Source organism: Lepidothrix coronata, unplaced genomic scaffold (assembly GCF_001604755.1).
Source record: "Lepidothrix coronata isolate B3197 unplaced genomic scaffold, Lepidothrix_coronata-1.0 Scaffold55, whole genome shotgun sequence".
Lineage (NCBI taxonomy): Eukaryota > Metazoa > Chordata > Aves > Passeriformes > Pipridae > Lepidothrix > Lepidothrix coronata.
The window spans coordinates 2,007,837-2,035,325 of record NW_016690235.1 but is presented as its reverse complement, the minus strand read 5'-3'; the positions used below and the strand labels follow the sequence as shown (position 1 = coordinate 2,035,325).

Genomic DNA, 27,489 nt, shown 5'->3' with positions numbered 1-27,489 from the left:
AGAAATAGCAAAGGTCTGGTATCTATTTCTGTAGTAAAAGATGGTGATGAAAAGGTAGAAGATGGGTTCAACCTGTGTGTGGCAGTCTTTCAGAGTAAGTCTTCTAGCCTTGCAGCTTCAGAAAAACAGGCTCAGTGAGCACATCCAGGCTTGCACGACTCTTTCTTAAGTCTTAAGCTCAGAGGAGAACTGGCCATCTGTTTTAGGTTGTTTATAATAGTCAGTTTTTAAATAAATTCGTTCTGTGCCAAAATTTTGTGTCCTGTGTACCACTTGAGCTGAGCTGATGCAAAGAATAGAAAACAGAATTAAAAGCACTTTGGCAGTCTGTACAAAAATGAAGTGTTATAAGCTAAAGTAATGTTACTATTCTGTGCCTCATGCCCATTAACACTTCCAATAAGCTTGAATCATTCATTATGTGAGATTTCCTGGTTGTGAGACAGTGTTATCCCCTGTATGACAGATTGTGCTAAGGAGGAAGGTAAGAGTTTAACTCAATGAGGTAATGGATGAAAGAAATTCAGTATAAACAAATTTGAATGGCAGTAGAACATTTGATGCATGAAAATTACTCTAAAAACTGATTTAACAAAGGGATTGGATAGGGTGGTAATTTGGGAAAGATGAAGTAGATGTAGCATGTTGACATAGCCTGGCATGGTTTTCTTTTCTTTGTGGCTGGGGTTTTTTTTTTTGAGGTCAAGTTTCTTTTCAGACACCAGGTGGTATGGTGCACAGGGTACTGGGTATCTAGTATGTTAAAACTGGATATTGAATGCATACAACTTCTGTGAAGAGCAGGTAGTCTAAATATTTTCAAAGGTAGAATGAATGATGGGTCTGGACTTGCTTATTTTTAAACTTCAGTTGTCTCCCGATGAAAGCAAGTGTTCTTAAAGTGAGATTTTTATTTTTTTTTGCAGAGAATAAAATTAGGAACTTTTTAGAAGTCTCTTATGTGACAATTTATCTGCTTAGAAATGGATGAGATTGTTAGTACTGGTATATGAAAGGTGAAAGAACCTACTTGAAGAAGAAGCTTGTCTGTTGCAGCATTTCTGCTGCCAGAGGTTTATTGGAGCAGTACTGTAAGCGAATGGTTTGCTGTAGGTTTGAGACATAAACTGGTGATGCTGGTAATTATCAGTAATTCTTGATGCCTGTAAATGGCTGCTGCTTACCACTGCCAAATTTTAGATTTCTCATATTAGTGCAAACACTATACAGTTGGACTTCTGAAACTTCAAGTGTAAAAGTATAAAGAAAGTTGCCTTTTGGTCATGTTTAGAGTTACGGGTGAAACGTCAGGGGTTATTGTTATGAAAAGACACAAAAGAACTATAAGGCTGTTGGGGGTTTCACATGATAGTGCCCTTGGTAGTTAACACAGAGTTATGGGGGTTTTTTCCCAATTTGTATCTTTTGGTGTATGTGTACTGCTTGTAAAAATGCAGGGGGTCATTGTCAAGCTCCTACACTTAGCATGGTACCCTATGGTTCTCTTGTGTGGCAGCAGTGAAAGAAGTGCTCTTAAAGCACCTAGAATGGGGAGAAAAAAGATCTTGGAGGAATGTCTTAGAAAAGCCAAATGTGGGTAATGGTATGTTGGGTTTGCACTATTAACAACTGAAATCAGGTGTAGTTGTGTTCTGCCCACCTTTCAAAGAAACTCCTTGCAAGTAGGTCATGGGGATTGCCGTTCAGGTCTTCTGGATTCTGGTTCCTTGTCAAGCCACTGAAATGGGAAATATTCTAACTGTCATGGCAGGGAGAGCACTCAGATGACTTTTGCCCACAGTGGGAAGTTGGAAGATTACTTATCATTTAAAACCAGAAACAATGTCCTGAAGTTATTAACTCTTCAAAACTTGATCAGAAGGCTCTGATGGTGAAATAGTTGGGGAGTGATAGTAGGAGGTTGAGTCTGTAGCTTTTCCTTTTTTTAAATGGTGTAAATTTTACTAAAGTCCTAAGTTAGCAGCCAGTGGTATCTTATAGAATCACAAAATCATTAGGGTTGGAAGGGACCTCTAGAGATGATCTAGTCCAATCCCCCTGCCAATGCAGGGTCACGTAGAGCAGGTGACACAGGAATGTGTCCAGGTGGGTTTTGAATGTCTCCAGAGAGGGAGACTCTATGACCTCCCTGGGCAGCTTGTTCTAGTGCTCTGCCACCCTCAATGTGAAGAATTTCTTATGTTGAGGTGGAACTTCTTGTGTTTTATTTTATGGCCACTGTTCTTTGTCCTGCTGCTGGACACCACTGGAAAGAGTTTGGCACCATTCTCTTGCCACATGCCTTTGAGATATTTATATGCATTAATGAGATCCCCTCTGTCTTCTTTAGACTGAACAGGCCCAGGTCCTTCAGTTTCTGTTTAAAATAGAGGTGGTCCAGACCTCTGATCATTTTGTTGTGCTCCACTGGACACTCTCCAGCTGTTGAGACACTTCCGACTAGGCAGGCTGTAAGGGTTGATAACTGATTTTTAAAGAGGTAAATGAAACTTTCAAATATGTAAGGGTTGGAAATCAGGATTCTGTGTATTGGAGGGCGCCCAGCATCCTAGAGCTCACCTGATGAAGAGTTTGTTGGTTTCTCACTTATGACTTACATTGTATTTATATGGTTTAAGATTTTATGTCAATTCTGACTTTGAATATACTTCTCTTCTTGATGCTTCTTGTAAATATTGATAATGCTTAGTTGTTGAGGCTTCAGTTAGTTTTTTTAAGCTTTCAGGAGCACCTGTTTTTAGCTAGAAAAACTTGACTAACGTTCTATTTTGTAGTCTTGTGTTCGGGGGACACAGCTTCATGAGATGGATTTTGTTTTATGGAGGTGGTAGTAAGAGCATTTACCTCCATAATCCTTTCCCAAATCTTCGTTTGCGAAGCCCAGCCATGATACTGGACTCCCAAGATCCCATGATTATGTGCAGTTGAATCACTGAATCACAAATACTTGGCTGAAAACCAGAAGGAACAAGCAGTCCCAGAAGCAGATTGCTCCTTGAGGTGAACAGAATCTCCTAGGTCAGCTTACACTGGTGCATTTTATTCTGGATCAGGTAATCCAATTGTGGTAGGCCTGCAAAACAATTGATGCCTCTTTCCTCCTCTTTGCTTCTCAAGTGAGCTCTCTCTGGAAGCTGAATCACTTATACTGCTTACTGCTTCCTTAGTTCTGTTGAAAGATTCCTGCTGCTGCTTTTTTGTGCCCTGTCTCAATAAATGCAAAAATCCACCTTCAAAATCATACCTCTTCATAGTGCTTCAGAGAAGATTCCTGCTAATAATGTTAGTCTGTGTAGCTAATCCACTTACTGTAATGGTTTCTGTAGAGAAATATAACAATCTGTATTTTGCATAAGCAAATTAGAATGCAACAGACTGGTGTGACAGTTGGGAGACTCCACCACTTACTGTTTTTTAAAATATTGGAAATAAGAATAATTTTTGTGGTTTCTTTTTTCCCCTCTCCCATTTTATATTAGTTTTTGAGATACCGTTCAAAGGCTGTTTCTCATCTGACTCTTTCTCTCTTGGTTTTGGGAACCTGTGGGAGGTGGTAGGGGAAGAAATACTTGCTACTTTTGTGTTGTAAATTGGCTGTGAGGAAGGACTTCACTGAACAGCTGTTTGGTTGGTTGTTTTTTGTTTTTTTTTTTTTAATTCCAGATGAATAGAGCATAAAGTGGTTTTGGTACTGTGCGAAAAACTAAAGGGGTAGAGAAATAAGAGCAGTTCTGAGGGAAACAATCTAATTTTAGCCTGTAGTGGTTGAACACATACTGAGATATTTCCAAAATACCTATTAGTGTCTCTTCAGCTGGAAGACTGTTTAGAGGCACTGCTGCTGTGTGTTACTATTTGGTGTGTGGTTGATTTACCTCTTTTCCTTGATGTTTACCTGTCTTCTTCTGAAGGGTTATTTAAGGATGCTGACTTAACTGTACATTTTCTTTGACTAATGAAGTAGAAAGTTCAACGCTCTCTGTACTGTAGCACAAATGAAAAAAAAGTAGCTTATTGTTAAACTTCCTGGGAGAAAATGCTATTTGGTCCTTGTTCATTCTCTTTCCCCAGCAGATTTTTGAATCTTTACATGTGTTAAATACTGCTGTGAAATAGGGGTACAGCTGTTGAGTTAATTGGTTTCTTGTTTTCGGTGTGTCACTCTCCTTTTACCAGGATTGGATGGGAGACCTTCCATCTTACTGATTTTTCTTTAGACAGTGTTTTTTGGAGCACCTGGTATGAATCAGGCATTGTCAAAGCTGAAGACATTGAGTAGCTTCCAATGCTTCTCCTGTACCACCTCCCTTCCCTCTTCCCCTTCTGACATAGGAGGAAGGTGGTGAAGCTAATGCATTTAATTTAATGTTTAATACTTAGAATAGTACATAAAATACATAGGTTTACTCATTACGTTTTTTGATCTATTTGTGACTAGATAACTTGCAGTCAGATACTTGGGAGACACTGTGGAGACCATGTGTTCTATTAGGCTGTAAAAATGCACATAAAATTTTGGAGGAGGATATGGATGAAGTTCCTGAAGTTCCTAGTCTTAAACAATCACTGCCATAAAAACTTATTAGTATATTAAAAGCCAGTTGATGACTTGCAATTGTTAATAATAAACTCAATCTCAGGACTGAAAAATTCCTTATGGGGAGAACTGACAATATTCCAGAGTCTTAAGCTTGAGTTTAGTAATCTGTTACTGAAACTTAGCATGCACTGGACACATCTATTCAGTTTAAATGAAACTTTTACATAGTTCAATGTGGAAATCCCTAAATGACTTTTTGTGTGTAAGGTAATACGTGGATCTGTTCTTAACCAATATTTAACCAAGTTGCATTAAGACCTGATGTTTTTAGATCACTCATAGTCACAAGTTGTAAAGATGAGCTTGGAAGTCTTGCAGAGGCAGCTCAGGATGCTCACCTGACTTCAGTGTGGCTGATTACAGTCTGTGTACAAGTCCCCTTTGCAAGGACCCGTGAACTCTTGTTCAGTGTTTAAAGCAGGTGAGTACTTCAAGGATCAAGGAATGCAGAGGTTCTCTACCAGCAGCCAACTGTCTGAACATACATGGTAGCGTACCCTGCCTGATACCCTCTTGATAATATTTCCAAAACATTACAATTTGGGGAGGGGAGAGTTGTCTGTGGTGGTTTTGCATGTTTAGCTACAGTACAGAGATCATTCAGTAGCCGATGGTGAGTACAGCCAACTGAAGGATGTTGGAAACTTGGAGGGTGTTCAGCTGCAGAGCTCTAGTGCTTCTATTATAGTAATAGGCTTTTCTTTTTGGTTCATTAGATGCAGCTGCAGTGAATTAGAACCAGGTTAAGTAAACTCAGCTAATCTGCTTTTAATGCTCTAGGTGTTTTTGTCAAAAGTTACAGGTTTGCTTTCTTTTCAGGTCCTTACTACAAAGAATGGGTAGTTATGGAAGCTAAAAACACTTTAAAGAGGATAGAGTTTCTGAGTTTGAGCTATGTTCTAAAAATTATCCCAACTTGCTTTTTCTTTATGCAAAGGATAAAAATCAGCTGAGGAACTGGTAGTTTGGAGACATCCATGTGATTTCTCTAACCTCTGATACTTAACAGTCTAAAAATAGTTGCCATATGGGATGTCTTTATTGTGAGGACAGCCTCTGCTAGTTGAGAACCTTTCTATGTTTAAGCACTTTCTGTGCCTAAACATTTTTAGCTATTTCTTATCTAAGTGAAGTTGTCATATGGCTTTAAATCAGAGCTGCTGTCATTGTCCACAGATCTAGGAGGAAAGGGAGTTATTTTCTCTGAATTTAATAGGGATGGTTATGGCACCATTCTGTCTTGGATCGTTTCTCTACTGGGTGTTTTAGATCTCAGTTAAAAACAAATTGGTGTTACACCAGTGAAAAATGCAGCAAATTAAGACTAACACCTGGCTTGTTTGTTTCAGGCCTTTCTGTTACAATTATTTAACCTTCTAGCAACCTACTGAGCCTTTGTGGGTCCATTGGGTGTTATTTAGAGATGTGCCTACCAGACCCTACTTGAGTAGTTTTTCTTCCTTCTGTAGGGAGTTCAAAAACTGCTGAGAGAAGTAAGAGAATACTTGATACTTGCTTATGCTGAGTCCCTTTTCCAGTAAGCTGTTGTATGCAAACCAAATAATTCTTACAGTGTAGTTGCGAGTCCTTTCAAGATGTGCAGTAAAGAAAGCAAAGTCAAACTTGTAGTTGGTTATAATTAGTATATGTAATCTCTGGTGTTTTTCTGCTGGGAGATTGTGGTAAGTTTGGAAGATAAGTTACTAATAGTCTACTTTTTGCAAAGGGAAAAATAACTGTATTACAAGTTCTTTTCATAATCAGTCAAATGATGCTTGATGGCATGTCCTCAGTGTCAGAATGCTGACATTTCCTGATCTCGTCCTCTTTGGCCCTGTCTCTCCCAATGTCATGGACATTAGATATAGTGACTTGTAGGTTTGTGACTTTACCTTTGACTTTAACTTTTTCAGCCTTGCTGTACACTGACTTCTTAAAAGTCTTCTCAGCATAAGACTTCAGAGCTTTGGTGTGGGTAAATGAACTTCTGCAGTCACAAGATTCAAACTAGTGTTTTTTTAATATTTTTTCTATAAATTCATAGAGTCATTAAGATTGGAAAAGACCTCCAGGACCAGCAAGTCCAAACGTGGACCAGACAACCACACGAACTAAACCATAGTATGGAATGCCACATCCAGTGATTTCTTGAACACTTCTGGGGATGGTGATTTCACTTCCTTGAGCAGCCCATTCCAGTGTATAACAGTGCCTTTCAGTAAAGAAATTCCTCTTCATGTCCAACCTGAACCACCTCCCTGGCCCAGTTTAAGGCCATTTCCACTCGTCTGTCACTAGTTGCCTGGAAGAAGAGGCCAACCCCTTCCTAGCTACAATCCTTCTTTCAGGGAGTTGTAGAGAATGAAAAGATCTCCCCTGAGCCAAGCTAAACAATGCCAACTCCCTCAGCTGCTCCTCACAGGGTTAGTCTCTAGACCCTTCACTAGTTCTGGTGCCCTTCTCTGGGCATGCTCCAGCACTTCAGTGTCCTTCTTTAATTAAGGGACCCAGAATTGGACACAGTACTCGAGATGGGGCTTCACCAGTCCTGAGTACAGGGGGACAAGCACTGGCCTGGTCCTGCTGGACACACTATTTCTGATCCAAGCCAGGATGCCACTGGCTGTTTTGGCCACCTGGGCACACTTCTGGCTCACGTTCAGCTGCTGTTCACCAGCACCCCCCGGTCACTTTCTGCTGGGAAGTCTCCAGCCACTCTTCTCCCAGCCTACAGCACTGCAAGGGGGTTGTTGTGGCCCAGGGGCACGACCTGGCACTTGGCCCTATTGAACCTCATGCCGTTGGCCTCAGCCCATCGATCCAGCCTGTCCAAATCCATTTGCAATGCCTTTCTACCCTCCAGCAGATCAACATTCTCACCCAAGTTAGTCTTGTCTGAGAACTTAACTGGGGGTTGCACTTGATCCTCTCATCAAGAGCATCAATAAAGATACTGAACACAACTGGCACCAGTTCTGGGCCCTGCAGAAACCTCAGTGCTGATGGGCTGCCAGTGGGATGTGGCACTGTACACCACCATCCAGGCCAGGTTTTACCCCAGCAGAGGGTGCACCTGTCCAAGCCATGGACTGCTAGCTTCTCTGCGTGGAAATGACAAATTTTGCTGCAGATAAGCTACTGCTAGGCAGCTTGCCCTGATGTGCTCTGTCTTCCTAGAGTAGAAGAGCTGTAAAGCTACAAGGTCTATAGACTTATGGGTAGTGGCAGTGTCTTGCAGAACTGACCTGTGTGTAACTTTTGACAGTACGTTTTGTACAGAATTTATACAGTAAGAAAAGCTTAAATTCCTTTTTCCTTACTTGTGCTCTGAGGAAGCATACTTGAACATATTTTTCTACTACTTTGCCCAAAATCAAATCAAGAAATAAACTTTTGAAGATTAAAAGTCAAGCATTGACTGAAAGGTACATTTAGTGTAGAATGGTATAAAATATCTGCAGACTGAAATAAGTAGATGAAAATGCTGTTTGACTTGTTGGTTTAAAAATAACCTTCTTTAATGCTGTATCTGTATAATGGGACAATGAAATACAGTTTTGATCTTTGAGGCAGAGATGGATCACTGATATCAGGGCTCCAAGCTTTATAGGTGCTGGTCTTTGTTTTAGAAAATGGATGGAAAGTAGTTACCTACAGTGCAAAAAAGAAAAATCCTGGTTTTATGGCTGTGAGACAATATAGCACTTCTCCTTTCAAATTTTGCCCATCCTGACTATGAGTTCATTTCCAGAAGTGGGTGATTCTTATGCCAATGTCCTTATGTTCTTGGTTACACTGATCTTTTAAATACCTACATTTAAAATGTGGGCAGAAAAGTTTAAATTAAAAGCCTATCGATCTGAATAGTGAGAACTAAATACTTTTATTCCTAATAGGAATAAAATAGCTTCTTTTAGAGCTAGACTGGGCTGACACCGAAGGAAACATACTTTGTTTCAAACTGATCTGCTTCTATTATAATTAGAAGAATGTGTTCCAGTGTAATAAGGATGGCACTTTTTCAGCAATGGAATCTATGAAAGTTCAACTCATACAAACAAAAGCAAACAATGCAAATAGTGTACTTTCTACCTTTTTAACTGTTTTGGCTTTTCCTTTAATGGGAATATGTGATATAGGACAGTGAGAGCCCATATCTGAGCAAGGGTGGAACTTGCTGCTTGGAAGTAATTCATTATGAAACAAGGTAAAAACATCCAGACTTGGGGTCCTCTCTGTTAGTTTTTATGCTGCAACATTCCTCTGTCTGTTTATTTTTGAGGTATTCCTCAACACTTGAGAGGTCAGCTTTGGGTGCCATGACAAATAATGTGATTTGACAGGTCTGCTACAAAGGGTGCCAGAGATAAACAAAGACTTAACTTTCTGATCTCAAACTTCTGTGCTGTGTCAAAGTAGATGCCCTTCTGCTGTGCTTCAGATTTGGTGCATTTCTGTAGTGAAATGGTAATAGAAATACACAAAAAAAATTTTACCATATAGAAAGAAAGGATATCATAAATCAAGTAGCACCAGCATCATATCTTTCACCTGTTAATGTTCTCAAAGAAATTTTTGTACTTCCGTGTGTGGTTTGTTTTTCCAAGCTCTTTTTTTGTCCTCTACCAGGTATTACAGGGAGATTTTTTTGGGGCATTGGTGATTTTGAAGAGCTTCATATGCATTGATAGAGAGCAGAAAAGTGTAAGTTTATTCAGAGCTGTGTGCTATTGGTGTGACTTTGTCCTTGCTTTCATGCCATCTTGAGACTTCTCACCAACTCTTTTGCAAACAATTCACTTGATTTCCCTTTGATATTAAAGCTTGAAGACGTACTCAGGAGAACAAAATAAATAGGCAAACATATGACTCAAGTATTTGGGAGCTCTGCTACAGTGATGTACTTTTGTGACTTCTCTTTCTCTAGCAAATGAATTAGGCATATAATTAATTTTACTGTGATCTGGGGTATTACTTCAGTTTTTTGATGCAATGATAAATCTTGTAACACAATAAAATCAGCTTTTCAAAACCAATTTGAAAGAAAATTGCCTCATCTAGAATTTATTGTTAAAATTTTAGATTTCAGTAATACATATATACAATGTTAAGACATAGAAATATCTATTGCATAGAAGTTGAAGTTCTAATAGGTTTGGGTATAATACCTAGCGTAGGATAATGCATGAAATAATAAAGCATGAGAGTAAAAGTAAAACATGTGGATTGTACTATGTAAGAAACAAGGGTATTTTAAGTCAGTTGAAAAAACTTAGGAGTGGGAGACAAACTAGATATGACTTTCCATTAAGAAAATAATAGAAAAGGTAGAACATATGGAAGCTAAATGGTCCCAGAAACTTCATATTTATGGACGGAATGATAGGAAACTGACTAGCAGTATTAATGATGATGTATTAAATTCCAGAAAGTTTTAACAAATGGTTCTGGCATCTTGGCTGCTGTGTTTCTCTGTCCTTGAATTCATATTTGTGCAAAGATTCCCATCCCCAGAGTTCAGAAACCTTAAGACTTCGACAAGATTTTAGTGCTAACTGAAAGCAAGAACAAAATTATTTTGAAGTAGGAAAACTTTAAAGTATTGATTGCTCCACATTTTCAGTTGTATTATAGAAACAAAGATTTCTGCACATAAGTCAGCACAGCATATGGATCTGTCATGTTATATCTGTGTTGCATTATTCATTACTTGTGGTATATCAGGATAAAGAAATAAAGTTTTCTTTGTCTGCTGTGGGAAGCTTTTGCAATGCTTTCATGGAACTACAATGTCTTCTACTCCAGATGAGGCAGGAGGGGAGAAGTCATGACTGCCCTTAAGCTTGTTGGTTTTTCTAAAAGATGTGATTATTAACTTCAGACCATTAAGAATGCTTCTTAGAGACTGAATAGTCAGTCTTTATTTGTAATAGATTTACAGAGTAAATTGGCCTTGGCCATATTTTTTTTGTATTAGTTCACTGTGAGTTGTTAACAAGAATGGTTTGTAGATATCTTCACTCTTTATGGTTGATCTTAAATCTTTTTTAAAGAAGTGATTAAAATGGAAGCCTTGTAACTGTAAGTGAAGTCTGAGCTTCTCTTGACTGAAGAGGGCAGAATATACAGACTGGAAGTGTTCTGGTTTGAACAGTGTTCTTTCTGTTCTTCCAACACTTCATGCCCACCTGTGAAAAAAAAAAAAGGTAACTCAAGTCAGTCGTTGCCACAACTTCCTGTTTTTTTGCCTTACATGCTACTTTGAGGACATTCACTGAAGAGTGAAAGCAAGTGTTCAGTATTTAAATAGTGTTTAACCTCTGAAAAATGTGATCCTAAGCCATGGAAGCAATTTTGGACATCATATTGAAGGCTGTTGAGGTAGCTTGTTTGCTGTCGTATCTCCTGTAATGCTGAATTCATGACAAACCCCAGTACCTCTTGCCTTGTGTTGCTAGCTAAGCTCTTCTCTTAATGAAGATCTCTTCTTCCCCTTGATAAGGAAGAGCCTGTTTTTCTAACTTTTTTTTGTTTTTAAATTTGTGTATCTCCTCAGTCAGACAAACCTGGTTTGCTTCTTCCTGTCTGTTGGTAAAAGGTCAGATTTTGAAAATGTCATTGGGGCAGAAGGATGTAATTGCAGTGTGAAAGGGGGAAAAGTGGTACACAGCCCAGCTGAAATAGAGGTAAATGCTGAAAAATTGAAGTAGGCATCCTAGCCAGTTCAAGCAGATGTTGAGTTTGAAACCCTTCAACCTATCAGGATGCTGTATTTGAAGAGTCATCAAGTTGTCTGCTTTCGCCTCACTGAACCTGTTTTCTTCTGTTAGTAGGCTCAAGACATCTGCAGGTGTATAAGGCTGAAGGGAAATGTCTGCAATAAGATGCTGTTGTTACCTCTTGAAGAGTATATATGCATTTTGACAGAGTTGCATTTCCTTGGAGAGCACTTGACTAGAAGGCTTAGAGCTAACAAAGCAGACTGGGATAGCAAATAAGAGCAAAAAATGTAGTTTGCAAGATTTTGTAACTGGTAGGGTACAGTTGAAAAGTCTTTTCTCTTAAAAAACCAGTTTTATTTAGAGTATTGATTAAGTCTAGAATTGTTCATGGATTGCTCATTTGAGGCCTGAACAGCTGTTTGTGTGATCTGGTGATAGTTTTGGTGGAACTCTTGCTGAATGTCAATATTGGCTGTGTTCAAACAGGCCTGACTTGACACTTCATTAAATTTCAAATATAACAAAAGTAATCATTTTCCTTCAACTGGCTTTGAACTTTTTTACATGAAAGAGGGCAATGAAAAGAGTATAACTTCATGCTAATTAACAGTGCATGTTGATTCTATCTTGCTCAGGGAATAAGTTATCTTGGTAGAAATGGTTGTTTGTCTAAATCGACCTGAATAACTAGGAACATAAAAATGGTTACGCTTCATTGGAGTCTCACTTGAACTTATCACTTAATGGGCTGTTTCTTTTCTTCACAGAAGACTTAGAGTTCTTTCTAGTATGGTTTCTAAGATAACTTAAATTACCCTGTATGTTTCTGTCCCTTTACCCCAGCTGATGCAATAATCAGTAATTGCAGTCAGAAGAGTTCCTGTGTGGTCTCTAGACTATTCCATTGGCAATTGATGTCCTTGCCTTGTTGTACATGCATTATTTTTTCAGAACTGCTTGCAAATATTTGTTGGCTTTATTCCTAATAGTAGTTTCAGTGGGGCATTGTTTAGAGCAGTATTAGAATACTCTTAGGTATTTTGCAGGAATGTTAAGTTTCCAAAAGCATTTCATACCAAGTGGAGATTTTTGATCTGTGTATGTTTTCAGTGTTCCCTATATATCTTTTTTCTTTCTGTCCTTTTAATGTCCTTTCATGCCTATACTAATGGCTATTTCTTGCTCAGCTGTCTGCAGTTGTCCACTTGTCTTCTCGTTGCCTGGAATGCACAAATCTGCCTTACTACCTCTTTGTCCTTGCTTAGAATTTCTTCAGAATAGCTTCTGCAGCACCAGTCACAAGGGTGAATTGCAATCCTTTTTCCCTACATCCTGTATGATTTTTTTTCCTATCCATCTTCATTCTTAACTCACTGTGACTTTGAGGCCAAGGTATGGAAGTATTAGGTGGTCTTACTTGTTTAGTGATTCATTCAAGAATCAGCATGAAAAGTTTCCCCTTCTAACCTCCTACTTTTGAGAGCATATGTAATTGCTTTTTACTGTTGGGTAGAACTCCTGCTTTCTGGTCTTACTTGCCTGTGTTTACACCAGTAACGTTAAGTTAATTAAAAATTTCGAGACCACCTTATTATTAGAGGAATTCTGAGTTTTCCATGAGGCTTTTTGGTCTTTGATGTGTATTTTATCAGAGTTCTTCCATATAACTTTGCATAAATAAAGGGGTACTCTTTTCTTTGATTCTCTTGAGCTGCATGAGTTTTCTCCTCAAGCAATACCCTGATCTAGTTTGTGCTGCAGATTTTTACATAGTGCAACGAAGGGAACAACAAACGAATGGACAAGCAAGTGGGAAGGGCTGAGAATGGAGAAATGCTGGTTTATACTATTAAAGAAAAAGTGAAAATATAGATGAAATAGTAAACATGGTTTTAGCCTGTTTGTGCAGACTCACCAAGTTGTGCTGTTAATGTTAATGTAGAGTAACCATCAAGCTTTCCTTGACAGCTATCTTTCCTGGAGGGAAACTGAAAGAATGAATAGTGGTTTTTTCTGACAGGCAAGGTTCTGGACTGAAGAGATGCCCTCTGACCTATTTGTCCCTTTAACCATAAAGAAGTGTGGGCTATTTTGGTAACTTCTGTAATGGCTTTTGCATATGCTAAATTGAACAGCTGCTGTTATCCCTTATTGTTTTTTTGAGCAAGCAAAAAACCAATTTTTGCTTTTTTGAGTATGCATGAATTAGTGCTGTGCTTTCATGCATTTCATGAATCATCAAATAATGAAGTTTTTTGTGCTTTTTTTTTTTTCTAAGGTGTTTGGGGTGGGAAGCGGGGGGAAGTTTTATGCCCGAGCCAGTTGTGTAAGGACATTGGCATGATTAAAAGCACTATCCCACCTCCACCGGGTCTGCTTCCTGTTGGCCTTCTCCCTTCACCCAGCTTATAGCCTTTGGTGCTGGGTGCTCACCCCCTCTGTCTTATGCAGATCAGAGGTTTTGCCACCGCACACCCAAACCCTTCTCATCCCCCTCGGCCAAGGGGTGCAAACTGGGACCCAACAAAGCACCCTGTTGCTCTTGCAAATGGCCCATTGTTTTGAATCATTAAACATTAATATTTCAGCCTCTCACAGAAGTATACAGCTTAATGAGGGCAGGCATCTGTGGAGTGATTTTTTTTTTTCTTTTTTTTTGGTGTGGTATCTATAATAAAAATAGAAATAAATTCTGTATATGAAACCTCTGTGAAATCGCTTTTTGCCCCCTCAGTGGCAGGGATGCACAGGTGTGAATCAAACTGGTGGTAGGAAGATTTTGGCCAGAAGTGTGAGGCACTGAAGGTTTCTCCCTAGTATATATATGTGTGTGTGTGTGTGTGTGTGTGTGTATATATATATATATATTAAATATATGCAGGTGAGGAAGTGACGGTGGTTGAAGGCTTATCTGTTTTGTCACCTCCTTGGTTCTGTCACAACACTGCCAGGATCCAACCTCAACCTGCATTTTCAGCTAAGCATGAACAATTCAGTATGTTACGCTACAAAATACATGTGTCGCAGGGAAAACTAATAGCCCACTGTGACTACTGTTTTCTCCATCTTCATCTTGCTACCTCTGCTTTGTTTTCTAAAGCTCTCATATAAAAATCTACTGTTACAATTGGAACTGTTCTATGGCAACCAGAACTAATTGCATAAATCATATGGCTTTTGAACTCCTGATGTCTTTGCTTTGAAAAACAAAAAAGCCTACTTGCTTTTTTTTACCTTACTCATGACTGCAGCTAATTAGAAACTGGGATTCAGTTAATGCTATAAATAGTGTTTAAGAGTGTTTGGGTTTAAAATCTTAACTGTGCCTGGTGAACTAAAAGTAAGTTTGAGAAATAGATGGCTCCCATGCATTGCATGTTAACAAAAGAAACCACTCCATTTGCTGAACTGAACAACTTTGTCTCTAGCTCTGTTTCCTTTCATTATTGTAAAGAATGAGCATATTTACTTGATCAGCTTAACTTTGTTGTTCTCCTCTTAATCTGAATGCATTTTAAGACAAGTTACATTTCCTCAGTAGGCATAGAACCCTGTTTACTGAACGTAATGGTTTCACAGGTTTCGAATGGAGTAACTGCAGAGCTAGTTTAAATAACCTGAAGTGTAATACTGTCTCGGAGGCTAATAGTCAAAAACTGAATTAGGTTTTTTAATGGTACTAATGTTTCTTCAGTAGTTCAGTATTTTAAAAACTTATGTTGAAGATTACTCACAGCTCAAATTCTGTGGTGATGTGCTGGTTTAGTACACTGTTTAGGCTGACAACTGCTAGATGTAAAGAGCAGTCTGCAGCTTTGAAAATAACAAAAATGGTCAAAGAATTGCTAGAGCAAAATACGGCTTGGAGACATAGTGGTGTGATAGTTAGAGAATTGACTTGCACTCTGATGCAACTACCTTATAGAATTTTTCAGTAAGGATAGATGTGTTACGCAAACTGGAATTACTTCAAATGAGAGGTCCTCTTTTTTTTTGAGAAGTGCTGCAGTGCTCGAGAGAATAGTGAAGTCTGTAGTGAGTACACAGAAGGCTGTACATAAAAGTGAGCTGTCCTATTGAAGTTTTCCATTGATATAGCCTTTGGTTCACGGGAAGCAAATAATCTATGGGATTACACTGCTTTGAGAGCCACAGAGATCCAAATATGTCATTTTACACACATCACTACAGTCCCTGTAGGACAGAGAATTTTGGAAAGTGCTACTTTAATGCACTCTCCTTAATAAAGCTTGTCTGGACTTTAAAGAAGTTGGTTGAGACTCTTAGATTTTCTTCATGTAATAAGCAGTTCATCAAAAGTACTTGGCTGTAAACAAGAGTGCTTCAGCAGTGCAGTTGTTACTCTTGATATTGGGTTGACACCAGAGAGAATGGCATGCAAGCTTGTGGTTGATACCAAACAGTCAGTATTTTGCATAAAGAGACGACTGACGCTCTTTAATTAACCTAAATTAGAAATAAAGACCAGATATGAAGTCAGCTAACCATATGGACTTAGTAGCAAACTGAAATGAAAAGTAACTTCCACCATTTTAAAACAGAAACAGAGAAAGTTTTGAAGTGTATCTTTATAAACCCTAGATGCACCAGCCTTCTGAAACCTGAGTATTTTCTAATCAAGTTTAGACTCGCCCTATCTGCTAACCAAGGGCAAGATAGTAGTCTCAAACTGTGGCAAGAATCAGGAGTCTTCCTATTTGTGCCTGTTGTTCCTACTGTGGTTATATTTCACGTCTGGACTACTTGTAATCATCTGCAGATGGCCTGTTAGCTTTTGTGGTATCCTCCTAGCACTGTTCAATGTAAATCCAACTGGATTTGCAGCAATCTTTTAGTTAAAACAGAGAATGTTCTTGGGGACAAAGATACCATTACGAAAAACACTTGCATGTTTTGCTCCAGTTATTCACTTGAGAAATCCTTGAGTCTACTGCCAGTTGTATGTCCAGTGGTACTGTTAAACAGCTATTGCAAGGAAACAGTGAATTTCATCTGTGCAAGATTATAATTTACTTAATTTTTAAAACCTGGAATTTTAAGAACAGATTGGATTCTAACAAAGTAGTTTGGTGTAGTTTTTTTCTGTGGGCTGGGAAAGACTTGCATGTAAGGGGAGCTGTCTTTCAGTGGTGCATGGTCATCTTATGTACTGATGGAAAATCAACTCGCTGTGGTTTCTGTCTTTACTCTTCAGTCTTGAAGATTTAAAATTTCTTTTGTGATTTAGTTTCTTTTAGGCATGCTGTGGTTCTGGAGGTAGTTTCCAGGGTAGATGCAGGGGTAACCAGACTGCATTATCTTTTAAATCTTCTTAAAAATAAGCATCTTATTTCATGTAAGAAAAATAATTTTAGAACTGAATTTGGAAAGATTAGATTGGAATTGCCTCAAATCCAATTAAGCCACACTGCATGGACGTGCTGGGAATATAAATGCAATTACTGTAAATCTGTACAAACTGATTTGTTGCATTATCTTGCTAATCTAACATACGGTACTTTTTGTGTCCATATTGCAGACGGCAACTCCAAACTAACATGGCAGTCAGACTGTGTGATGTGGCTTCTCTGCTTAGAAGTGGTTCGTGGGCAGCAGAGCCTTGGACTGGGGTCTGTGGGACTTTTTTTAAATTCTGTAGGCTACTTTTTTTACATGTTAATAGTGCTGAGGCCATACCAAAGTCTTTTAATCTTCCATTTGGAATGCTAACTTATATGTTCCATTACAGGCTGTGGGTTGTGTTCTTATTCTGTGATAGCCTAGAGCACACTGACATACCAAGACAACTTTTTCTATAATATGGTGATCTCGTGTAGAAATTATACTGCAGTGGCTTGCCTGATTTCTAATGTCAATTAGATTTTAGTACTTATTCAAAATACCCGGTGGATAATTGAAGAGGAGTATTGTACTAAAATGGTTTTGGTATGGTCTGAATACTAAGTTGCAGTAACTTTGAAAACCTGTATACTTTGTGTTTATGATTACTATCTTAAAAGTATATTTACTAGTCTTATTCTAAGAAATTGTTCGAAAACTGTAAATTTATCTCAAACTATTTTTCTGAGTGAAAAATATTTAGTGCTTTGTCTTTTATGAACAGTTCTATTCAACCTATCAATGGGATATGCATTATTTGTAAAACATATTAGTATCACTTTATTCAGAGCAGATGGTTCTATAGCTGAGAAATGCTGTAATTTTCAGCACACACAGGCTACTGCAGCTGTTCACTTGAATGCTGGCTTAGGATCCTGTTCTTGCCACCTGAACATGAAAATAAATGTGCAATTAAGTGAGAATTGTTTGTTGTTCTTGCTAAATCCTGCTAATTTTGATCAGGGAACACTTCAAATTTGAGAGTAAAAGACAAAAAGGGTAAAATAGCAATCCTAGAGAGCCTCAGTTGCAGCACAGCATTTGTGACTACTAGCTCTACCAGATATGTTAGTCTTTTGAAAAGTAATTTATCTTAATTATGATCATCTACTTTATCATCTTTCCAGTGGACTTGTTTTATCAGTGCCAGGAGCAGGTTATGCCTTGGAGTTTGTCACAAGAGAAGAAAACGTCATTCCAGTTGCAGCTCTTCAGGGAAACTAGATCACGCTTTTTTAATAAATGTTCTTAGCAGATACATCCCTTTTTTGCATTGTGCTGAAGTAACCTCTTGTAAAATACTTCTGTATGCAGAACATAGAAATGTGTTCCCAGTAATGTCTGAAATGTACTTTTAGAAACTCAACTTTTACCCCCTCTCATATTTTTGGGAAGTTCAATTATGCACTCCCTGAGCATAGTTGACCTAATCAGCTCTTTGGGTATGCATTGACTGCATATTGTGCTTTAAACCCGACCGTTAGTGCAGAACCTTCAGAGGTCCTGATGCTACACTGTGATTTTACAGGAGGCTTTTGTGTGAGAACTCCTCCCTGCACTTAATTATGAGGTTGGATTTCAGTGATTGATGGATTTCTTTAGTAAAGTTCTTGCTAAGTCTTGCTTCTGTATTGATGTGTGTCACTGGAGAATTAACTTAGTAATTTTCTCTTGAATGTTGTCCCTGAATAGTTGGTCTCAAAGAGGGTAGGCTGCCCAAATCTTGGATATTAGGCTGCCTTTAAAAATTCACTGTATTTACCAACTATTGCCATTCAGTCATTGACTGAGATATCAGAGAGCCTTTTGTATATGTGGCAGCTGGTGACAAATACTTGTGTACAAGTACAGTCCTCCAAATTACTTCTGCTGCATCTTGCAGTCATACGGTCAGTTACTTTGGGGTGAGACACAGAATCATAGAATGGTTTGAGTTGAAAGGTACTCTAAAAATATCTATCTCTAATGCACTTTGCCATGAGCAGGGACACCTTCCACTAGACGAGGTTGGTCAAAGACCCATCCAGCCTGACTGTAAACATTTGCAGGGATGGGGCATCCACAGCCTCTCTGGACAGCCTTTGCCAGTGCCTCACCACTGTCACAGTAAAGAATTTCTCCCTAATATCTAGTCTAAACCTACTCTGTTACAGTTTGAAGCCATTTCCCCTTGTCCTGTTGCTACAGGACCTTGTAAAAGTCCCTCTCCATGTTTCTTGCAGGCTCTCTTTAGGTACTGGAAGGCCACAGTAAGGTCACCTGGAAGCCTTCTCTTCTCCGGGCTGAACAGCCCCCATTCTCTCAGCCTTTACTTGTAGGAGAGGTGCTCCATCCCTCTGATAACCTTGGTGGCCTCCTCTGGACTTGCTCCAACAGGTCGATGTCCTTCCTGTGGTGTTGACTGAGGACCCCAGAGCTACATTCAGCACTCAAAGTGGGGTCTCACCAGAGTGGAGTAGAAGAGCAGAATCCCCTCACTTGACCTGCTGGCTATGATTCTTTTGATGGAGCCAAGAACACACTTCCTGAGCTGCAAGTGCACATTGCTGGATCATATCCAGCCTTATCCACCAGCACCCCCAAGTCCTTCTTGGCAGGGCTGCTTTTGATCTGTTTATCCTCCAGCCTGTATTGATACTCGGTGTTGCCCTGACCCCACCGCAGCACCTTGCACTTGGCCTTGCTGAACCTGATATTACCATGGGCTCAGTTTTCCAGCTTGACGAGGTCCTTCTCGATGACATCCCATCCTTCAAGTGTGGCAGCTGCACCACTTAGCTTGATGTCATCTGCAAGCTTTATGAGGGTGCCCTTGATCCCTTTGTCTGTGTTATTGATGAAGACATTGAATGAGACTGGTTCGGGTATGGACCCCTGAAGGACACCACTTGTCACTGATGTCCATCGAGACTGAGCCATTTACCAGTATCCTCTGGATGCAACTATCCAACCACTTTCTTCTCCATTTAACAGTCCACCCATCAGTTATCTCCACTTTAGAGATCAGGATGTTGTGGGGTGCAAAGCCTGTGTCAAAGGCTTTACAGAAGTCCATATAGATGATGGACATCTGTAGCCCTTCCCTTGTCCACTGATGCAGTGACTACATCATAAAAGGCCTCTTGGTTGGTCAGGCAGGAATTGTGCTTGGTGAAGCTGTGCTGGCCGTCTCCAGTTACTTTGTCATTCTCCCTGTGTCTTAGCATAGCTTCTAGGAAGATCTGTTCTGTGTTCTTCTAAGGCATAGAGCAGTTCTTGGAGTGGTGATCACTCCCTTATTCTGATGTCTAAAAGTAAAAGATTCAAATTTGGATGTTTTCAGAGTTCAAGGGAGGGAAGAACTGAGAACCAGGAATTGTCAGTTTAGTCAAATAAAAACATTTAGAAACCTAATTCCAACCTGTGGTGACAGAATTTTGACATAGATGTTGACAAGGAAAAGTATGTTTTTCATTCCAGCACATTTACGTATCCTCTAAGTATCTCTTTAAAGTACTAATCTTGATTTCTGTTGTTGCTTATGAGAATTATACTCAGGATACAGTTAATACCCACCTTTCTGAAAACAGTCAGATACTACCACCTTAAAAGCTGCATTTCATGTTGTTTCAGTAACCAGCTGTAAGTTTATAGAAATTATTACCCTTGCAACAGGCCAATTCTGCTTGGTAACTTCTATAATAGAAAGGCTGTAATGCCCCTAAATACAGGGAGTGGCAGAAGATGGAAACTTAAGCTTTGAGTGTTGATGTCATTGAGTGAGCTTCTAAAGATACACTTGATATATCTGCAAGTTTTTAAAGTATTGCTTTGACTAACACTTAACATCCTTCTGTATTGATGGGGAGGGGTTTTTTGCGTGTATAGGCATTATATGGCCTTGGCAGTACCGTTTCTGCATGGTGATAGGTCTTATATTGCTGTCTGGACTCTCTTACTGTATAGTAAAGTAGGAGGTTTGATGCTTCTTGTTTTCTGTGTTTTTCAGCAGGTAATTGCTGCCATGGAAACACAGCTGTCTAACGGACCAACTTGTAATAACACAGCCCATGGTTCAACCACCATAAACAATTGCTCGTCACCAGTTGATTCTGGGAACACAGAAGACAGCAAGACCAATTTAATAGTCAACTACCTTCCACAAAACATGACACAAGAGGAACTGAAGAGCCTGTTTGGCAGCATTGGGGAAATAGAATCCTGCAAGCTTGTCAGGGACAAAATAACAGGTATGTTGGTTTTGGAGTTTTCAGAATCTTTTCATTTTTCCAGGCAGTGAATTGTCAAATGGTGTTTTACAATTCTCTTAACTCATGGAATAAAGGCAGAAAAAACCAATGCTGATATTGCTAGTCAGAAGAACTTAAGATTAATCTTTTAATCATATACACCAAAATTAAGAGGATGTATTTGCATTTCATCCAGGTTTGTGTAAGTGCTATAAATGCTAACAGGACATTTGAAGCTGAGCTTTTGAGCCTTTGGAAAGATGACTCAGATGTGGAAAAGCAGATTTTTATCCAAGGTTTCCTTGAGTTTTAATTCAACCTCATTGGAGTTAGATTTTAGCCCTAGTTGATGCAAAGCTTCCTTTTTCAGGGATGCAGGTAATTGTACCTGAAACTTGTACCTTGGAGAAAGGGCAGATTACCTTACTTGGTAGGTAAAGGTGATTTTGCATTGCAGCACTTCAACAATTTCTTTAGAATGTGCAGTTGAATCAATATATGCTCTTTGACTTCCTTCTAATTGAATTGTCTCTGACTTCTGTGCTGTTGGATGAAGGTGGCTTTGCCTCCCCTTTGGCTCTCTATGACCAGTGCTTCTTACTGATTTGTTCTTAAGATGTTAGGTAGTGAAATGCGTAAATCTCTAAAATATCTTGCTTCAGCGTGGTAGTCTGGGATACTGAAATTGCTGCTTTTTAGTCCTTCTGGGTTGACAAAGCCTCAAACTAATCTCTGCTCTTCAGTGTGAAGAATACTGAATGTTTTAGGGAATGCCAAAGAAACTAGGCTGGGCTGATGCTACAACCTTCTGCCTTCAGGTGGGGGCTGGTTGATGCAGAAAACAAGCCTGTTTTCTTTATAGGTCATGACTTCAGTGCTTTTAAGCAAAAGGTCCTTTACTTATTTCCTGACCTTTTGTTCTGGGAGTGGAAGGTTGTAACAGATACTTCATCAGCTGCTGGGATGGCTCAAAGTGTTTGTCTTGCAGATCTCAGTTCACATATTTAGCATTCCTTATTAAACTTGCTTAAGAATGAAGTGCTTCTCCCAATTAAGAGGCTGTTGCAGGCCCAAAGAACTGAGTCTCAAGGTCTTAATGATCAATGGCCAAATTGCCATTTTTATGGCATAAGCCATATATTACGGTTTCGATGTTTTGTATGCTAGAAGTGCACATTGCTGGTGCATAATTTCAAAGGAGTCCTTATCGGGGAATGGAGCAAGACTTAATTGTAGACCTCTTGTTTTAAGGTGGGATATTTTCTATATAGCATGAAGTGATGCCTAAGAAGGATCCTGAATTCACAGGAAAACTTTGTGGAAATGACATTCTCAGTAGCTGAGAACTCCAGAATTGGAACTATTGGAGATAGAGCTGGCTTTATTACTTTACCAGAAAGCAGCTCCTCAGCTTTGAGCCATAATTTTAGCTGCCAGGAAAAATACTGCATCAGTCTTGTTCCAAAAGGCTTTAATATTATAAGTGAGATTAAGAAATGTGGTGTCTTGCCTTATAACTGCATTGGGAGCAATACTTCTGATTTAAGTAGCCTGGAGCAAGATTACCTTTTGTTTGTGGATGCTGAGGAGAAAACTTTATAGCTTCAGTCCTGTTCTTACTCATTTTCAGGTTTTCTACAGAGTTCTTAAAAAGCAAATTTTTTTTTCCTTCTAAATTCAGAACAGGGGTTGTAACCAGGTTTCTGTGAAGAAAAAGATTTTGCAGGAATTTCAGAATTTTATTGGTTTGATTCCTGTATTAAAGCAGAAGTTTTTTTCCTCCTTAAATTAACTGCCATGAGTGCTAGATACTTTTTGAGTACCTTTAAATGATGAGAAATTTAGGGACACATAGAAGTTGATATACATTTTTATGCTGGCAGCATCACCAAGGTCTGGTATGGCTTGTCTCTACCACTCCAGGCCTACTAGTGTGCAGACAGAGTGGAGTTTGCTGGTGGCAGCACACAGCAACCAATCCAGTCTTGGCCTTGGTGTAGACCATCCTGCAAGCTTGTTTTCAGAGACTGTTTCACTTTCTGGAGACTGTCACTGGTGAGCAGGGCCAACAATAGGGAAGAAGAAAGCACAGCCCACTGATCACTGGGGCAGAGATCAACTTGTTTACCCAAAAGGGCATCTAGTGGGACCATGTGGAGCTGTGATCTCTGCAGCTATGCCCAGTTAGCAGCCACAGTCCTGTCCTGAGAGTCAGTTACTCCTGTCATGCTTAACTGGATCACCAATGCTATGTGGTGAAATTTAGAGGAGTCAAGGCCAGTTACTTCATCTCATTAGAGCATGCTGTGAATTTAAACCAAACTTTTTCCCATCCTGTTATTGAATACTCACTCTGTGGTTACATCTGCAACACTGGAGTGCATTTAAGACTGCATTATCATAGAATCACAGAATGTTTTGGATTGGAAGGGACCTTAATGAGCACCTGATTGCTACCCCCTGCCATGGGTAGGGGCAGCTCTCACTAGAGATGGAAGTGCCCCAGTTACTTAAAGCTGTCTGCACACTTTAGGATTGAGCTGAGTTGAACTTGAAGCCCTTCCTGCATCTGGAAAACCTAGTTGAGGCAAAGGAGGCACCCTGGAGTTCACTTACTAATTTCATGTGAGGAGTCTGAAGTCCTGCTTATAAAAGGCAATTCCAGTAGTTTCAGTAATGCTTTTTCCATGGAGTACAATTTGTTAGAACATCTTAGTTGTGTCAACCAATGGTTATAGTTCCTTTCAGTGTACTGCCAACATAAAGTCTGTGTCCCTTATTGATTTTTAGCTAAGGGTTTACTTGTGAAGGGGGTAGGGGAGAAAAAGTTGACCTCAGAAAGTTCCTGCTGGTCATCTCGAAGCATGCCCCTCATGGGCACAACTTGCTGTTGGGGCAACACTAGCAGCTGAGGTGGAGTTTACTTTCTCTATTAAAAGAAAACACTGAAAGTGCTATCATTAAGAATTAAAATAGCTGTTTTGTTGTTTTACTGAAGGTAAATGAAACATTGATATTAGTGAAGATTTTAAAGGGTGCTAAACAAGAGTCTCTTCACTTGATAATCCCACTGGCAACATAAATGATAAGTGGGTCATGAATGTCACTTATCTTCACTTGCTAACCAGAGAAACTGTTTGGAATGAGTCATTGTGCCTAGATATTTTAGATACATTAACCCTTACGTGCTTTTGACTAATATAGGTGTATGTAAATACAAATTACAAAACTCCCAAATGAACTAATTATAGTTGTACAATAGATGGGAGACCCTGCTCTCGAAAAAACATCATAACTGAATTCTAATCACTAATAACTAATAACTAATTCTAATCACAGCCACTCTAGATAGCTGTTTAATTCAGTTTAAATGCTTCTACATATTTAAAGGCAGCAGAGACAACAGTTATCATGTAATGATAACACTTTACATAATCTAATGTTAAGCATGCATGTATAATTATAAAAAATAAGCTAAAAAGACTCTAAAATTAGTTGGGGAAGAGGGTAAAGTTAGTTGAAATTCAGTTACCTGAACTGCCCTTGTGCAAGCACCTGAAAGCACAAGCTTTCCATTAGCATGAGACAGATGGATTTAGTAGCTTTTGACAAAATACGAGACAGTAATAATTACCACTTAATAGTTACCTTAGTATGACAAACTGCATTTTGTAGGCCTACTTTTCTGAAACTTGAATATAGGTAAAAATGTGATGAATGTGGTATCCTTATAAAAGAACACGGAGTGGTTTTTTTGGCTCCCACTGCCTTTAGTGCATGTTCAGTTGTACATGTGGAAGATAAATGCATAATTTTCACATTGTGGAATAATCTCCATGTTTTCAGGTATTTGCTTCTTTGTCATTCACCCGGTAGTGTTTGTGGAGTTGTTAGCTAAACTGAAACTTGTGGAATTCAGACTCTAATTTCAGAAAGCAGCTGGTGACTTAAATTTGGGGAAGTGTCTTAGTTTTCTTGGCTTAGAACAGAATTCCTGTACTGTTCTCAAAATAATCATATGCTCATAAAATTCGTAACTTATTTGATCTAAAAGAGAACCTTTTTATTAATAGGTTTGGTTTTCTTTTCTCTTTGTGTTTGAACTAGTAATAATGCTTATATGTGTATTTCATTTGCAGTTCAGCATGCTGGCTCATTCTATCTAGAAAATGAGGCAGGATGTATTTAGAGACCTAGCCAAGAACAGTGTAGCACATCTGTAGACTTGTGTGGTCCTGAAGCTGTGGTACTAGACTGTGCCATTTAGTGTGAGGAGACAGGTACTCCATACCTGAAGGCTTCTTTTTGTATCACTTCCTGCTGCCAAAATTTCAACCATCTCTGACTGAAGATAAGAGTAAATCTACTTCAGGACATTCTTGTTGATCACTGTCATGTGGGCATTTCTTTCAAACTTGATCCAGCTGCCTTACTGTGAAGCCTACATGTTGGTGGAAAGCCTGATCCTCTTACACATCTTCTCCCAAAATATCTGTGCTCCTGCTTGGACTGTGACTGGCAACTATCTCTCATGTGGTAGGGTTTCTTAATGGTCGACATTACAGCCTCACAGAGTACAATTCTTCAGATCTTACTATGTGACCCTTAAAAAATTTCATAGACTTTTACAGTCTAGAGTATTGTAGTCTAGTCTCCAGTACACTGTGAGGGACAGTTGTGTAGAGGAAGGGTCATGTTTCTGTGTCCTGTCCTGTCAGCTGTAGTCTTATGGAAACAGGTGTACCTTATTTAATTTTGCAGATTTCTTCTTATCGTCTGAAAATTATTTTTCAGATCCTTTGAAGTGTTGTTTCATACCTGTTCTGCATATAATGCAGATATAAAATGCAACACACAATTGAAGAGGTGTCTAGAACTGTAGTTTAAAAAACTGCCTGGAAGTTGAGCACTTTCAGAAGATTGTACTTATGTTTGCAACTGAAGTTTGTACGGAGAGCTTCAGTTGTTAACATGGAAATTTCTCTTGCATATTCTGTTTTCATTGAAGTAGCACGGTAATAAATGCAAAGGATTCTGGGTTGGTCACAGAAATAGAAAAAAAAACAACGTATGGAGTTGGACATGATGTCATCAAAGCGCCCTTATGTTGTTCACCATGGGATCATTGGTCGTAATTTAATGTATGCCATGTATATGCATATAGTCAGTGCAGTGTTAGGAGACTGTGTTGTAGTATCTGTGCTGTCAAATACTTGGTTATGGAGCACTCTCCTGCAATGCAGAGAAACTGAGGAAACACTTGAGACAGTACTGAATTACAGCTGAGACCATGAGTGGGAAAAGGATTTTTCTTTCTGTAGGTTAGGTGCACTGTTTCAGCAGAGCATGGGTGAAACACTGATGGTTCTTATGCTTACTGTGACTTTTACAGCAATCTCTTGGTAGTCAAGGGAAAGCTGTTTGTGTCCTGAGTGGAAGCAATATGAAGTGTGTTGTTTGACTGGCTGCTTGAATCTAGAATATATGAAACTTATTAACCTGTGTAATGTTCTCTACCTGTATCATACCAGTGTAAATTTTAGTGTCTGGCAAGAGCAGAGCTTTTGGAAACCTATGGTAGGCTGGCAGTTTCTTTCAAGTCTCTTGTCACTGTTACTTTGAGCAGTGTTAGCTTTCTCTTGAACCCTAAATATTTTACTTACCTTAATGCAAGACTAGTTCTAGGGTATTTAAACTAGCCTTTCAGGAATATGGGCAAAAAGTATGGTCATATACTTATGCCTTAAACTGAGACTTTTAATCTGAGACTTGTTGCTGCCTTAATGTAGGAGACAAACTTGGCAGGTCATTTTCCTTTTTCTTGATGTCCCAGAGGAAGCTAGAGGAGAAAAAAACCCACGACATCTGTGAAGCGGCTTAGTCTTCTAAGTTACTTTATTTGGAATGTAGAAAGTTTTAAGCAGTCCCATGACAAGGAAAGAAAAAAGAAAATTTTGAGGATGGTAGGGCAGTGAGTAGCTGGAATTTCAGGTATTTGCCTATATAGTTCAAGTGCCTAATACAGGGAGGACCGCATGAATGAACAGAGTGCTGCAACTTTTGTCACTTGGCAAAAGAGCTTTGCTAGTCTTGTGAAACACCCCAGCAGTTACTCCAGTGTGTTTGATATTTTCAGTCCTCTAGCACTCTAATCCATCAGATGTTTTTGCAAGGTTTTGAATGCACTTGGACGGGAGAGTAGAGTAATTTGGCAGTTAAAGGAGGAACTGGTTGAAGCTGCCTGCACTTTTTGGTGTGCTGAGTCTGTGAGATGCAGGGGTACTTGCTAGCTGCTGCTAAGTGGTGTGTTCTGAGATAAGGAATGAGTTTTGTCAGCCTGACAGTAGGACAGGGATGTGGACAAAAAGTGTTGCTTGGCAAACTGTGTCTTACCAGCAGAATGCCTTGTGCAGAACTGGACTAAAATCAACAATAAAACCAAGTGGCATTGGAGGCAAACTTGTATTTATATATAGTGACTGTTTGATCTCTTCTCTGGAGTGACTTCCTTTAGGAC

General features: G+C 39.2%; 1 protein-coding gene across 15 annotated transcripts in view; it reads left to right on the top strand.

The window, feature by feature from the left end:
• The window catches only part of ELAVL2 (ELAV like neuron-specific RNA binding protein 2), a 110,768-nt gene that overhangs the window by 49,893 nt on the left and 33,386 nt on the right, over positions 1-27,489 (top strand). For 6 of the 15 annotated variants that reach the window (XM_017816413.1, XM_017816412.1, XM_017816420.1 and 3 more), the window contains one exon: positions 20,732-20,972. In XM_017816413.1, coding sequence (XP_017671902.1) covers positions 20,732-20,972 — 241 coding nt within the window. Of the gene's footprint in view, positions 1-3,053; positions 3,075-16,882; positions 16,974-20,731; positions 20,973-27,489 lie in introns of those variants that run through there. The other 9 variants (XM_017816410.1, XM_017816408.1, XM_017816411.1 and 6 more) reach the window with 4 other exon arrangements.